The 15,825-nt window shown below is 41.6% G+C and overlaps 1 protein-coding gene across 1 annotated transcript in view; it reads right to left on the bottom strand.

The window, feature by feature from the left end:
- Positions 1 to 15,825, bottom strand: part of pcca (propionyl-CoA carboxylase subunit alpha) — a 313,585-nt gene that overhangs the window by 103,950 nt on the left and 193,810 nt on the right. Inside the window, exon 19 of the mRNA XM_067986601.1 lies at positions 782 to 884. Within this exon, the coding sequence (XP_067842702.1) occupies positions 782 to 884 (103 nt within the window). The remainder of the gene's footprint in view (positions 1 to 781; positions 885 to 15,825) is intronic.

The following is a 15,825-nucleotide window of genomic DNA, read 5'->3' as shown; positions in this document are numbered from 1 at the left end:
CACAGAACCAAAAAAGGAGCCAATAGCTGGTGTTATTACAGGAGGGTTTTCAACAACCAAACAAAAAAAGATGTTTTCTCCATAAAAGCAGTTGAACAAACACAAAGCCTTCCTTTAGTAAAAAGGAATCAAACATCAAAACACCAGTAAAATTCTGAACCCTAAAACCTCCTTTGAAGAAACTCATTTGAAGTGAGGTATTTCTGGTTATGGGTGATTGAAATGAGAAATCTGTAGCAGCACATGGACACATTGGCAACATGTCCTGCTAATTAAATCCATGTGAGCAAGTCTCATCTTAAAAGAGGTTCCAAACATTAGCTTTCCCAACTTATGTCTAGTCAATCAACCAAGCAACATAGTCTTAAACATCTGACCACGGTGACGCAAATCCTGCCCTTAAACTAACCACTTTAACCAGATTAAATGATAAGTATTACATATTCTATTAAACTAATGTTGCCAATACAAGCTTTGAAAGTGGCACATTATGCTACGTAAGATGTACGTATTTTCACAATACAGCAACACAATCTTCAATTTAGCTTACTCAGAGCCTGGGGGACTCAAAGTTGTTCTCTCTAAGTAAAATTAGAAATGTAGAGCTTCTGTCTTGAACACATTAACAATAACATATCTAGCTGAATATCTGGCTTATTTTGATCAATAAACCTGCATTTTCAATTTACAGCGCACTTGAACAAGGCTGAAGGCAAACAACTATGCTGTGTTAGCAACTTTATACCAGGTTTAAAAGGCAGAGATATTGTTTCAAGCTTACGGTGTATGATGACCCTGATCTTGAGACAGTAACAGAATGCACCCCATCATCCAGCTCTACTGACAGCTCCCAGCTCTTCTGTTCTTGTTTAACAGCAGGAATCCTGCAGACCAAAGTACAAAGAACATTTTATTTCAAAAAGATGAAAAAAGATGTGCTCAATAAACTTGGATCACAGGGATATGTTAAGGGTATTAAATTATTAAGTGTCACTTGAATTTGAGTCTTATTTTATAAATGATCACCCTGCGTAAAAAAAAATTCTGCCCAAATTGAAAGAAATTGTTCTGCTCGACTTTCATTACTAGCCCTGCAAACTTGAAAGTACCACTTCCACAAAATAAAACATGGTCTCCCTATGAGAACAAGATTTCTGTTAAAAAAAATCAAATGTTAATAAGTGATATTGCTGGAAAAATTCTTACAAAAATTCTTATGATTATATGTAAATGTTTGAGTCTGGCCATTATAGATTTTTTTGATGCATTGCTACATTCGGATCAAATTCACGGTACGAATCAAAGAAGAAATTCTGAATGGTTAACGTCATTTTCAAGTCAACCCTTTGAAGAAGCATTTCTGCCTCACAACAAAACAAGATTGCAATTCTACATCATATTCAGAGAACACCGCGATTCAAGAATTGCTTTGAACATCTACTCCATTTTTCTACTTTATAATACCTGGAATTACATAGAATCTACAGCACAGAAACAGGCCATTCGGCCCAACAAGTCCATGCTGGTGTTTATGCTCCACACGAGCCTCCTCCTACCCTACTTCATCTCACCCTATCAGCATATCCTTCTATTCCTTTCTCCCTCATGTGTTTATCTAACATCCCCTTAAATGTATCTATACTATTCGCCTCAACCACTCCATGTGGTAGCGAGTTCCACATTCTCACCACTCTCTGGGTAAAATCTTTACAAAATTTATTTTTATAAAACACAAAAAACATACACTAGGTAATGGAGTGGGAATGCACCTTCTGTGATTGGCAAGGTCAAAATGGTCCACATAATGCCCAGAATGTTTATCAATTCATAGTGTTAAAAAACCTTACTCTAAGTTATTAATATATTACAACCCATGCATAAGGCTGGCAGAAGCTACTGTTTTACTCATGCAGTTGCTGAATCACTGATCACTCGCAATCTTGGAATATTGTAGGATAACCAACAGTAATTCACATTAAATCCACTGATATTCTTCAAAGTGGAACCATCCTATATAATCAGTTGTTCATACAAATACATTTTAAATTATGGGTGAGAATTCTTTTTTTAGTATCTGCTGCTGTGCATCTTTGATTCATATTAATGTACAAATTAAGCTGATAAGAATTCAAATGGTCCTTAAGTGTACTATTTGCATCACTACCACCAGCTTTTATTTTAATAGCTTAATTAGTTTTTGCACCAATCTGCTGCCTTCGCTTGAAATCAACAGAAGATGTACTCACCGGGAAGTCAATTTAACAGCAATACATGGTACACAGCCTATAGTATTACATTAAATGGAACTTTACAACTTCTTAAAAGCAAAAAAACACATAATACGCAAGCAGTCAAAATAATAAAAAAACTAGATTTATTCAGAAATATGGCCAATGCCGCAATTTTTTTCTGAGCGAATTTTTCAAGGCATGGTTTGATTTTTTTTCAAAAGCTGGAACAGGTTTAGTATTACACTGTCTGGGTAATGTGCATTATAAAAAGTTAGAATCCTAGTCGACCAGACTTAACACTGCAATCATCATTTGCTAAACTGATTTTTTTTTAAGGCGGCGTTAATTCCTTAATGCATTTGTCTGATTTTTTTTTAAATTACAAGATTACAATTGCACCAAATAAAAACAACCTAAACTGGTATCACAACACAGCGATGCTTTTTGGACACTGACATGACCTATCCATGCACGAACTGCTCAACCGTAAAGTCTGTTTGTTAAAGTTCCACCGGACAGTGCAGTGAGTATTTTGTGTTAAAATTTTAAACTAGAGAAACTCCAGGCTTCAAACAATTCAGATGCAATACGCAGAACACTCATCCCATATCTAGCTCCGAGAAGAAATTATTTCTTATTATTTCATCTACACGATAAAAACAAGTTTCATAGTAGATTCTTCCTTCTTACCCAGCAGCAGACATTAACTGCTTTGAAGACAATGTGAACAAGCTTTGTGTTACTACAACAACAACAACTTGCATTTATATAGCAACTTTAACGCAATAAAATGTCCCCCCAAGGCGCTTCACAGGAGAGTAATCTGACAAAAACTGGAGCTGAGCCAAAGGAGCAGACATTAGGGCGGGTGACCAAAAGCTTGGTCAAAGAGGTAGGTTTTGAAGAGCGCCTTAAAGGAGGAGGGAGAGGTGGAGAGGTGCAGAGGTTTAGGGAGGGAATTCCAGAGCTTGGGGCCCGGTCGCCAGTGGTGGGGCGAAGGGAGTGGGGGATGCACAAGAGGCCAGAATTGGAGGAGCGCAGCGATCGCGGAGGGTTGGAGGAGGTTACAGAGATAGGGAGGAGCGAGGCCAAGGAGGAAGTTGAACACGAGGATGAGAATTTTAAAATGGAGGCGTTGCTGCACCGGGAGCCAATGTAGGTCAGCGAGCACAGGGGTGATGGGTGAACGAGACTTGGTGTAAGTTAGGACATGGGCAGCAGAGTTTTGGACGAGCTCAAGTTTACAGAGGGTGGAAGGTCTGACAGGAGACCATTGGAATAGTCAAGTCTGGAGGAAAGAAAAGCATGGATGAGGGTTTCAGCAGCAGAGGGGCTGAGGCAGGGACGGAGATGGGCGATGATAAACTCATCAATAAGAACACCTTAAACACTTTCTAATAAAAAATAAAAACATCAGGACCTTGAAATTGGGCTGCATAGCACTCGTTTCTCAGGCGCTACGCGTCCTACTGAGGCCCCAAATGGCGGGCAGGAAGCGCACGCACACTCCCGGCTGGAAATGCGCGGCCGCCATGTTGAATAAGGACAAACAAAAGGCGTCCTTTCACCACACCCTGGCGCAGGCATGAGTCCCTTTGTAAATGCAAATAAAGGGCCTATCGCCTGCTTCAGGTCCCCCCTCCAACACCGAAAGAAGGATTTGCATTTATATAGACCCTTTATGACCTCAGGACATCCCAAAAGCGTTTTGACAGCCAATCAAGCACTTTTATTTGTAATGTAGGAAACACGGCAGCCAATTTTGCGCACAGCAAGCTTCCACAAACAGCAATTAAATAAATGACCAGATAATCTGTTTTAGTGATGCTGGTTGAGGAATAAATATTGGCCAGGACACCGGGGAGAATTCCCCTGCTCTTCTTTGAATAATGCTGTGGGGTCTTTTACGTCCACCCGAGAGGTATAATGTCTCATCCGAAAGACGGCACCTCTGACAGAGCAGCACTCCCTCAGTACTGCACTGGGAGTGTCAGCCTGGATTTTGTGCTCAAGTCTCTGGAGTGGGACTTGAACCCACAACCTTCTGACTCTGAGGCGAGAGTGATACTCACTGAGATAAGACTGACACTTACAAATATCTAAATAACAGATCATAAATAGGGGTTATAGTAATGATAAGGGATGATGTGCACCTGCACCAAAAGTTTACATTCATTTTGAGTCAGATGGCCCAGGCAGACAATTTAAGTGGCGCGGAAGCCATTTTATTACAAGTGAGAATGACATAAGGCCATTTCTGTCGTACAACTGAATTCAAACAGTAAATATAATCGCTATGCTTCAACACCTTAAAACATGGGATGAGGCAAATTTCAGAGAGATGACAAAAAATAAATTTTCTGTGGGAGTCAGAGTTTCCCACTGACCTTGGCTACCAGTCTTCATTACACACGCACAGATAGAGCACTGCTCTGGGGGGGCCCCTACAAGGCCTTACTAAAAATCAATTAAAGCTTAATTTACTGATCCTTTATTTAGACACCTCTTATCCCTCAAGGTTTTGTCCCGTGAAAAAATGGAATTTATGACATTTGTTTTAAGTCAAGAAAAAATTAGCATCTTAATTGACATACAGCTTTCTAACATCTACTAATCTTACAAATTTGTTCATCCAGTCTTTGAATTTAAAGAAGAGACTTACATTAAAAGTGAATTCTGACTTTTTAAAATAGCTTTACTATTCAGTGAAAGGATCATTAAGAAACCCTTGGTCATAACTTCCACTGCAGGGAGTCACAAAAATGATCAAGAATAATGTGGCCAGTTTTGTAGGAGCTGAGGTCGGTTTCTGCATATGAATCTGCACTAGAGAACTTCAGAAAGTCGGTCATTCATCTGAAATGATTTCAGAGAATTTGCAAGACCGTGAAAGATATGTTATGCAAGCATATAGAAGTATTCAGTGGAGGTAGAAAAGACCAGCTACATGGAGACTACAAAGGAGCCCTCCCATGGTTCATGAATAAGTCGAGGAAATGATCAGAAAAAAATGGAGAGATGTTTGGACAGATGGCCCACTTAAAACACATGGGATAAAGTGGGAGCAATTTGAATGAAATGTTAGATTTTGTTAATAATTGATCTTTATTCTCTGTAGTCCCCAGACAGGTAAATGAATAAATTCTTGAAGTGTTACAAGTATTAAGTCTTGCTGACAAAAAAACTATTTATGAACTTTACTGCTGGAACCCAAGAAAAGTACTTAAATGTAAAAACTATATGAAACCTCAAGTATAATCACACATAAAAGGAAGGTCAGGATTAAAGGAATTTTAAATAGCATGAATATGTTCCAAACAAAACAATGCTGAGGATTTATTTTCTGATCATTCTGCACTTTGAACACTCACTGAAAGTCTCCTCCATGTATAACAAACTCTAGAGTTACAATGCAGCATTTCCTCCTATTGCACTACCATTTGTATTTTGTATGTTTAACACTTCAACAAAAAAAGTTTTATTTAGTCGTCCAGCATTCTCAAAATCACATGCTCACCCAACCCTGGGTCTTCGGAACAAACCTATCCTTTCAGTTCAGTACTTCACTCTCCTCCGACATCTCCAAGATCTTCACATTCAGAAATAATTCAGAATAATGTATTAACCAACTCAACCAACATAACTGGTCCAACAACAACACCGGCAACTTGCATTTATATAGCGTTTTAACGTAGTAATACGTCCCACTGCGCTTCATAGGAGCGTTATCAAACAAAAACTGACATGTAGTAATAAATGAATGCAGCAGAAAATTAAGGTGCATCATGGCTCAAATCCCTCATCGCTGCTGGTTGTAACTGGTCCATGCCACACAAATACCTTGTTGTGGCCTTTAAAATGTTTTATTACTGTTATTACTTTCCTTATTCTGGCGTGTTGATTCACTGCAATGCACATGTAATTGATTACACAGATTAGTTAGTAATCTCCAGTCTGCAGCACTCACTAACTCAACAACCTTGACAGAATATCAACAAAACAGTGCAAAGGCAGCACATCTGCTTTTTTTACTTGGTAAAAATATATAATGATGTATCACTGGTACAATATCCTTTCATCCAAATCGTAGCTTAACTGTTTCAAAACAAGTTTTTAAGTTATTGTGACTATTTAGGTTTGTCTGTTCAAAATACCATCTGCCATCTACTTGTTTAGCTACAGGGTTAAAAATGTGGTTTTCCCTTATTTCAAATTCCAAAGCCCTTGCTTCAGAGTTGCAACAACTGAACGTTGCTTAAAAGCAGGGCAAACGTTTTTTCAAATTCCTGTTCTCACACATAAATCATCAAGGAAACTATGTCATGCAGAGATAGGGGTCATTCTCCTAGTGAGACAAATTCTTTTAATACTGGTGTTCTGGTCCAGTACTTTTGTCCACACCTATTAGAATGACATATAAGTTTACAAGCAGGTAACTTATTTATCTGTCACCTACTCAAAGTAACCAGTTTTTATTTATGTTTAACAGAGTTGAAAAGCAAATAATTATAAAATAGCCACTACTTAAAACACCTACTTAAGCAGAGATTTGCAATAAAAATTTAGAATAAAAAAGGCACTATAAATTAAGATTTGGGAAGCTTTTAAAATATATATATATAAAATTAAATGCTTTTGATTTTTACAAAAACGTTTGCTTTAGTTATGTTATGTAATAAGTTATTTGGGAGTTTATGACCACGCTTGTACTCCATCGCTGGCTCTCTTGGGCTCGGTGATGTGATGTGTTGCTATAGTCTCAGTCATAAATCCCATTTGGATCAACCTATAAAATGGAATCTCATACATTACAGTTGTTAGCACTAAATTAACATTTCCACACCATATAAAAAATACACGGCTTTAATTTTTCTGGCTTATTTGAGTGCGAGCAATATTCCTCACCATGGAGACATTGTTCTAATACTCCAACACATGTACACTTTGTAGTTTTATTCTTATATTTTATTTAAATTACGGGGTTTTTAAAAAAAAACTGCAATGTACATCAAGTGCCAGGGAATTTTAGTCCTTAAAAGTTTAATCATGAGAACCATTCTGTCAGAAAAAGACCAGATTTGAAGAAACTCAGTGCTAAAATGAAGATCCCATTCTCAATTGCACCTTGCAGCATTACAGAAAGCACTAAGAGGATTCAGATAATGTACAAATTTGTAAAGAGAGGGATGTTAAGCAAAATGATCACACACTACCTCATGTTATTTCTGTGGTATAACACTGGTGTTTTTTTTAAAACCTATTGCAGAAAATACAAATAATAACTAATCCTCATGAAAGATACATTGAGCAATTCGTAAAACATCAGTGTTGAATCACGTGATATAATGTGATAATGTTTTCAACCTGCGAATATCAACACTTACAGTAAAATTACTATAGATTAGCCTGTGTTTCTAAACAGTAGAGTAATAGTTAGCAGCAATGCGTGTTTTGTGTCTGTAACTTCAGCAAGTCTAAGATACAGCCATAAGGAAGTGGCAGCATCTTAGATTTACGTTAGCCAAACTTGTAAATGTGAAATGGTAATACTGGAACCCACACATAAAAATAGTCGCAATCAACAGAACAGCAATACATAGCGGAAATCTCTGCCAGCCATTGTAAGATTTTTCTAGTATAATGTAATGTATATTAGTTGGGTGAAAATTGATTCAACAGTTGTTAAGTTATGATGATGGCTAAATAAAGAAAAATACCATAGTTAGTTATTTAGGATTCTATAAATAATGCTCAATGTCATCAAAGAGCAAGTCTCTGATAGGCTAGTGCTGACTAATAAACAGCTGCACAGTAGGAACATAGGAACAGGGGGAGGCCATTCAGCCCCTCAAGCCTGTGCCACCATTCAATTAGATCATGGCTGATCTGTATCTTAACTCCATTTACCCGCCTTGGTTCCGTAACCCATAATACCCATGGCGAACAGCAATCTATCAATCTCAGTTTTGAAATTTTCAATTGACCCCCAGCCTCAACAGCTTTTTTAGGGGGGGAAGAGTTCCAGATTTCCACTCCCCTTTGTGTGAAGAAGTGCTTCCTGACATCACCCCTGAACGGCCGAGCTCTAATTTTAAGGTTCTGCCCCCTTGTTCGGGACTCCCCCCACCAGAGGAAATAGTTGCTCTCTATCTACCCTATCGAATCCTTTAATCATCTTAAACACCTCGATTAGATCACCCCTTAATCTTCTATACTCGAGGGAATACAAGCCCTGTCTATGCAACCTGTCCTCATAATTTAACCCTTTCAGCCCCGGAATCCTTCTGGTGAATCTGCGCTGTACCCCCTCCAAGGCCAATATATCCTTCCTGAGGTGCGGTGCCCAGAACTGAACGCAGTGCTCTAAATGGGGTCTAATCAGAGCTTTATATAACTGTAATATAAGTTCCACAGTAACATGCAAAATCCTTAGTCTGTACTTTAGATTACTCCCTTTTCATATGAACTGCTCAACTAAATAATGCACTGAGCTATACCATGAATTACATTTACATTTGAACCAACATAAAATAATGCCAAAAGCAAAATGCTGGAAATCTGAAATAAAAACAATAAATGCTGGAAACACTCAGCAGGTCAGGCAGCATCTGTGTTCTGCTGAAAGGTCATCGACCTGAAACGTTAACTCTTGTTTCTCTCTCCACAGGTGCTGCCTGACCTGCTGAGTGTTTTCCAGCATTTTCTGTTTATAAAATAATGCTATTTGGATACTGCAAGTAGACCTTCCAACCAATTGGATAGAATTGTACCAAAATACCCTCAAAATGTAAGGCAGTAATAAAAGCAGGTTATTGTGTAGGGAGTAAAGATGCTGGTGAAATTCCAGCATCAGGCTTATTCTTTAAATTATTTTTCTAATGTGCAAGACATCTAATCCAATTTAAATATCCTTCCCAGTGATGAATTAATACATAGAATCGCACAGAACTTACAACACAGAAACAGGCCATTCGGCCAGACTGGTCTACGTCAGAGTTTATGCTCCACACGAGCCTCCTCCCACCCCTCTTCATCTCGCCCTGTTAACATAACGTTCTATTCCATTCTCCCTCGTGTTTATCTAGCTCCCCCTTGCAGACCATGCAGATGCTGCGACAACGGATGAACGGACACCGCGCAACAATCGCCAGACAGGAGGGTTCCCTCCCAGTCGGGGAACACTTCAGCAGTCAAGGACATTCAGCCACCGACCTTCGGGTAAGCGTTCTCCAAGGCGGCCTTCGAGACACACGACAACGCAAAATCGTCGAGCAGAAATTGATAGCCAAGTTCCGCACCCATGAGGACGGCCTCAACCGGGATCTTGGGTTCATGTCACGCTACACGTAACCCCACCAGCGAACAAAAGTTATCTGTTTTTAATATAACGGGTCATTTGCTGCCTTTCTCTTCCTTCCGGATGTTTCTATGTTTCTGCCTCTCTCTCTCTGTTTTTTTTTTGGTTGTTTGTATATTCGGTGGCCCTGTAGGTAACACCTCTCTGTCTGAACACTTTGATTGCCTTGGCAACGGGCAGTTGGAAAGACTATCTGTAATCACCAGGTATTGTTCTGTGATTTATAAATGCGAAAGGTTCGAGGATTTCATTTCCACAACATTCACCTGAGGAAGGAGGAAGCCTCCGAAAGCTTGTGATTTTCAAATAAAATTGTTGGACTATAACTTGGTGTTGTAAAATTGTTTACAATTGTCAACCCCAGTCCATCACCGGCATCTCCACATCATCCCCCTTAAATGCATCTATTCTATTCGCCTCAACTACTCCTTGTGGTAGTGAGTTCCACATTCTCACCACTCTCTGGGTAAAGAAGTTTCTCCTAAATTCATTATTAGATTTATTAGTGACTATCTTATATTTATGACCCCTTCGTTTTGGACCCACCCCCCCACAAGTGGAAACATCTTCTCTACGTCTACCCTGTCGAACCTCTTCATAATTTAAAAAGATCTCCATCAGGTCACCCTTCACATTTCGAGAGAAAAGAGCCCCAGCCTGTTTAGTCCTGCCTGATAGTTACAACTTCTCAGTTCTGATATCATCGTTGTGAATCTTTTGTGCACTTTCTCCAGTGCCTCTATATCCTTTTCGTAATATGGAGACCAGAACTGTGCACAGTGCCCTTAAGTGTGGTCTAATCAAGGTTCCATACAAGTTTAACTTATAATAATCTAAGGAAAATGCAGTTGGATTAGAGTCAATGATAACATGGTGGTGAAGTACAGAATGCCATCTGTTGACTCGGTTTTATTAACATAAATGAGTGCACAGTACCATGATGTGGTGGGATGCAGACTCATGCCTAAAACCCTCACAACTTAAACATTCACTCCCTCCACCACCGGCGCACTGTGGCTGCAGTGTGTACCATCCACAGGATGCACTGCAGCAACTCGCCAAGGCTTCTTCGGCAGCACCTCCCAAACCCGCGACCTCTACCACCTAGAAGGACAAGAGCAGCAGGCACATGGGAACAAAACCACCTGCACGTTCCCCTCCAAGTCACACACCATCCCGACTTGGAAATATATCGCCGTTCCTTCATCGTCGCTGGGTCAAAATCCTGGAACTCCCTTCCTAACAGCACTGTGGGAGAACCTTCACCACACGGACTGCAGCGGTTCAAGAAGGCGGCTCACCACCACCTTCTCAAGGGGGAACTAAGGGACGGGCAATAAATGCCGGCCTTGCCAGTGACGCCCACATCCCGAGAATTAATTTTTAAAATACTTCCTTATTTGTCTATCCCATTCCTGCTGTCACGCTCAAAACACTATGCTGCAGCCAAACCGTTCCCAGGGTTTGGGATGGAAATTTGTTGGTTGGGGGCTGAGGAAGAGAAAGTCATGCTCAGATTATTCTTGCACATCTCGCTGCAGCCAAACCACTGACAAAGGCTTAGACACACATTGGTTACCCACCCTCTTGGCAATGATAGGTGCAAAGCGCAAGTAGAAAAATGGAGTGAGCATTATAAATAAAAAACAAGTTAACATTTTAAATAACATTTTACACAGCCTTCCATCTACCACCCTCCGTAAACATCAGCTTATCCAAAACTCTGCAGCCCATGTATTAATTCGTACCAAGTCCCGTTCACCCATCACCCCTGTGCTCGCCGACCTACATTGGCTCCCGGTCCCGCAATGCCGCGATTTTAAAATTCTCATCCTTGTTTTTAAATCCCTCCATGGCCTCGCCCCTCCCTATCTCTGTAACCTCCTCCAGCCTTACAACCCTCCGAGATCTCTGCGCTCCTCCAACTCTGGCCTCTTGCACATGCCCCGATTTTCTTTGCCCCACCCATTGGCGGCCATGTCTTCAGCTGCCTCGGGATGTGCAAGAATAACCCGAGCATGACTTTCTCTTCCCCGCCCCCCCCCACACAACCAACAAATTTCCATCCCAAACCCTGGGAACTGTTTGGCTGCAGCATGGCGTTTTGAGCATGACAGCAGGAATGGGATAGACGAATAAGCAAGTATTTCAAAAATTCATTCTCGGGACGTGGGCGTCGCTGGCAAGGCCGACATTTATCGTCCGTCCCCTAATTGCCCCTTGAGAAGGTGGTGGAATTCCCTCCCTAAACCTCTCCGCTTCTCTCTCCTCTTTTAAAACACTCCTTAAAACCTACCTCTTTGACCAAACTTTTGGTCACCTGTACTAATGTCTCCTTATGTGGCTCGGTGTCAGATTTTGTCTGATAATCGCTCCTGTGAAGTGCCTTGGGACGTTTTACTATGTTGAAGACGCTGTATAAATGCATGTTGTTGTTATTCTGAAGAGATGGCGGGTAGGTTGTAAATTTTTTGTCTTTTTATAATTGTTGTCAACTTGAAATTAAATAGCCTGAACTTTGCCGGTCTTTCTTTTCTGATTTTAGAAATGTTACCAATCTGTGTAAATTTGATCCATTTGCCCTGTGGCACTGTTAATCTAACAGATTTTTAAATTAAAACTGATTTAGATTCTCATAATCACGTCAAGAAAATTATCTATTTAAATAAGCAATGATCAGAGATGGATGACACCAGCAATGAAGAAAAGAGGAGACTTAAAGTTTCAACATAGTCTCAAGGCGAAGACAGACCCCTGAAGTTAGGTCATAAAAGGTCACCCGTAACACAAGAGAGATTAGGCAGTTTAGGAATTAAATGAAATGAGAAGTCCGACATGTCTCTAAACGCAGGAAATGAGGTCTTGATTACAGAGAGAAAAACACCGTTATGCTGTTTCCCTGGTGATTGGCGAAAAAAAGTGATTACGAACTGAATGGCTGTATGATATGAAATTAAATTGTTTCGTATCGAACAATCCAATATGAACTGGGAAGGGTTAGAGGACATAAGGGAGAAATCAATTCTGTGATGCAAGTGGTGAATAGAAATAAAGTATGAATACGCTTTGCCAGTGGGGTGCAACAGCTGCCAATTGTCCTGCAGCCAAAATAAATTACAATAATACTGATGCAGCTTTCAAAATCATTCCAGGGATCACAGGAAGAGTCATCTTAGAAAGAATCCAAATCAGTATTTAGTTTGGCATTTGTAACAGAACTGGACACAGAATCGTACAGCACAGGAGACCGTTCGGCCCATCGTGCCTGTGCCGGCCCTTTGAAAGAGCTATCCAATTAGTCCCACTCCCCTGCTCTTTCCCCGTAGCCCTGCAAATTTTTTTCTTTTCAAGTATTTATCCAACTCCTTTTTGAAAGTTACTATTGAATCTGCTTCCACCCTTTCAGGCAGCACATTCCAGAACATAACAACTCGCTATGTAAAAAAACAAATCTGCTCATTTCCCCCTCTGGTTCTTTTGCCAATTACCTTAAATCTGTGTCCTCTGGTTACCGACCGTCCTGCCAGTGGAGACGGTTTCTCCTTCAAAAACCCTTCGACATTTTGAACACCTCCATTAAATCTCCCCATGGTGAACAAAGATAGGAAGAAGAACTACCTGAATGAGACTACGGCCTCGCTTTTTACGGGATGGGGAGGCGAAATGAAGGGCGCGGGGGAGTATGGTAACGGGAGGCCACGCCGGGACAGGTCGGGGACATGGAGGCCGGTCAAGCAGGAACTTGGCCGCAGTAGGCCACAGCCGGTGACCCGTGGGAAAGGATTCCCGGCCGTCAGTGGGCGGATTCTCAAAGGAACTCGAGAGGAGGTAGCAGAGGCACTGGTATCCATGTATAAAAATTCAACAGAAAGAATAATAGTGCCAGAGGTCTGGCAAACAGCAAGTGTAATTCCTCTCTTCAAAGAGAGAGATAGAACTGTCCCAAGGAACTAGCTTAACGTCAGTGGTAGGAAAGATACCAGACACTCTGCTAAAAGACCAGGTAACAAATCATCTACAAACAGAGAATATAATAAAAGAAATAGTCAGCACAGATTTCTGAAAGGAAGGTCATGTTTAGCCGACCGTGTTGAACTCATTGGGCTCGATTTTCCCAGGAAATTGAGGGTACGTTGGGGCTCCGAAATCGAGGAAATCCCATTCGGGTTCGGAGCCCACCTCCATCCGAGTTCCCCACGGACACACCTGTACGCGCGCGGGCGTCCCGAATCCGGAACTATCATCCCGCTGGCAATTAAAGAACCAAATGTACCTCATTGAAGTACTTAAGGCACCTTACTGGTGACAGATTACGTGGTTAGAATGATTTTTAACTTACCTGGGCGGCTTGCCCACGGCTTCAGGGCCGGTCAGGCAAAAAGAAACAAAATTAATTTCATAAAAAACCATTGCACAAAGTTAAAACACAAAATCAACCTACCTTTCCACCCTGCTCCGACATCCCCCTCTCCGATCTCCCCTTCTTCACCCCCCCGATCTTCCCCTGCCCCCCCCGATCTTCCCCTCTCCCCTTCCCGATCTTCCCCTCTCCCCTTCCCGATCTTCCCCTCTCCCCTTCCCGATCTTCCCCTCTCCCCTTCCCGATCTTCCCCTCTCCCCTTCCCGATCTTCCCCTCTCCCCTTCCTGATCTTCCCCCTCTCCCCATCCCGATCTTCCCCTCTCCCCTTCCTGATCTTCCCCCTCTCCCCTTCCCGATCTTCCCCTCTCCCCTTCCCGATCTTCCCCTCTCCCTTTCCCGATCTTCCCCCTCTCCCCTTCCCGATCTTCCCCTCTCCCCTTCCCGATCTTCCCCTCTCCACCCCGATCTTCCCCTCTCCCCTTCCCGATCTTCCGTTCCAGCGCCGGATGATGTCTCACTCTCTCTCTTTCTCTCCCCCCACCCCGCCCACGTTGCAGCTCCGGACGTCAATCAGGCTGGCTGCTGGGCGCAAAACCTGGAGAGCACGTTAATCATCATCAAATACGGTGCAATCGCGTCGGAAATGGTAAGTTTTGTTCATTGGGGTTTGTCACGCGCACCTTCACCCCCCCCCCCCCCCGCTGCCGACCCACCACCATTTCAAAATTGAGCCCTTTGAAGAAATAACAGGAAGAGTAGACAAGGGCAATGGAGTGGATGTGGTATACACGGACTCTCAGAAGGCCCTATCCAATGTCCCTGCTATATCCTGACACTCACCTATGATTTCCTTCATGTTACCACAAAGGTTCAGCTGTGCAGGAAATAAAAAGCTATATAAATTCATTATTCTTAATTTTTGCTCGATTTTAGTGATTAGAGGGGAGGAGAGGAGAGGAGAGGAGAGAGGGGGAACGGAGTGGAGGGGATGGGAGAGAGAGGAGAGGAGAGAGGGGGAGGAGGAGAGAGGGGGGAGAGAGAGGACAGGAGGGGAGAGACGAGGGAGGAGAGGAGAGGGGAAGAGAGGGTACAGGAAGAGAGGGGACAGGAGGAGAGGAGAGGAGAAATAAAGAAAGGATGGTTTAATATCCCATAACAAGCTTAGGGGTGGGGGAGTGCAATTAACTGGCCCACCTGTTTCTTGGGACACTGCTGAGAACTTGTTTGAAACTCATTTAAGGATCTTTCCAAACTCATGATGGATGTGGAAAAGCAAGTAACATGGGAGGCTTTAACCATACAAAGCAAAAACTGATTTTTTTAAAAGTCATTACAACATTAAGAACATACTATTCAGTGAACTTTACTGGTATGAGGAAGATAAATTTAAATGCTGTAGGTAGTTTCCTTTGCTAATACTTTTCGCTTCCCTAATTAGTTTTTTCCTTTGATTGCTTATATTACCCTTTGACAGATATTCTCATTTAAGGTTTGGCTATAAACAAAAGGAAACGAGTACAATACAATGTTTGCTTTTATCAGCAAATGTGTGCTGTGGACTTTTTGTAAAAAACTATAAATGCTGAGAAATCCTAGGTCACTACATCACTTCCTGGGGAAGCTCACGACTCTGATCTTATTCATTAAAAGAAATCTCTCACCAACTGTACGATGTTATTTTAATCTTCAAACATATTTTCTGACAGGCATGTGTCATTTCGACATGTGACGGAGCAGCAGCAGCAGCAGCAGCAACAACTTGCATTTATATAGCGCCTTTAACATAATGAAACGTCCCCAAGGTGCTTCACAGGAGCAATTATCAAACATAAATTTAACACCGAGCCACATAAGAAGATATTACGACAGCTTGGTC

Source organism: Heptranchias perlo, chromosome 6 (genome assembly GCF_035084215.1).
Source record: "Heptranchias perlo isolate sHepPer1 chromosome 6, sHepPer1.hap1, whole genome shotgun sequence".
NCBI classification, from domain to species: Eukaryota; Metazoa; Chordata; class Chondrichthyes; order Hexanchiformes; family Hexanchidae; genus Heptranchias; species Heptranchias perlo.
The sequence above is the reverse complement of the archived record's forward strand: the minus strand, read 5'-3'. Positions and strand labels throughout refer to the sequence as shown.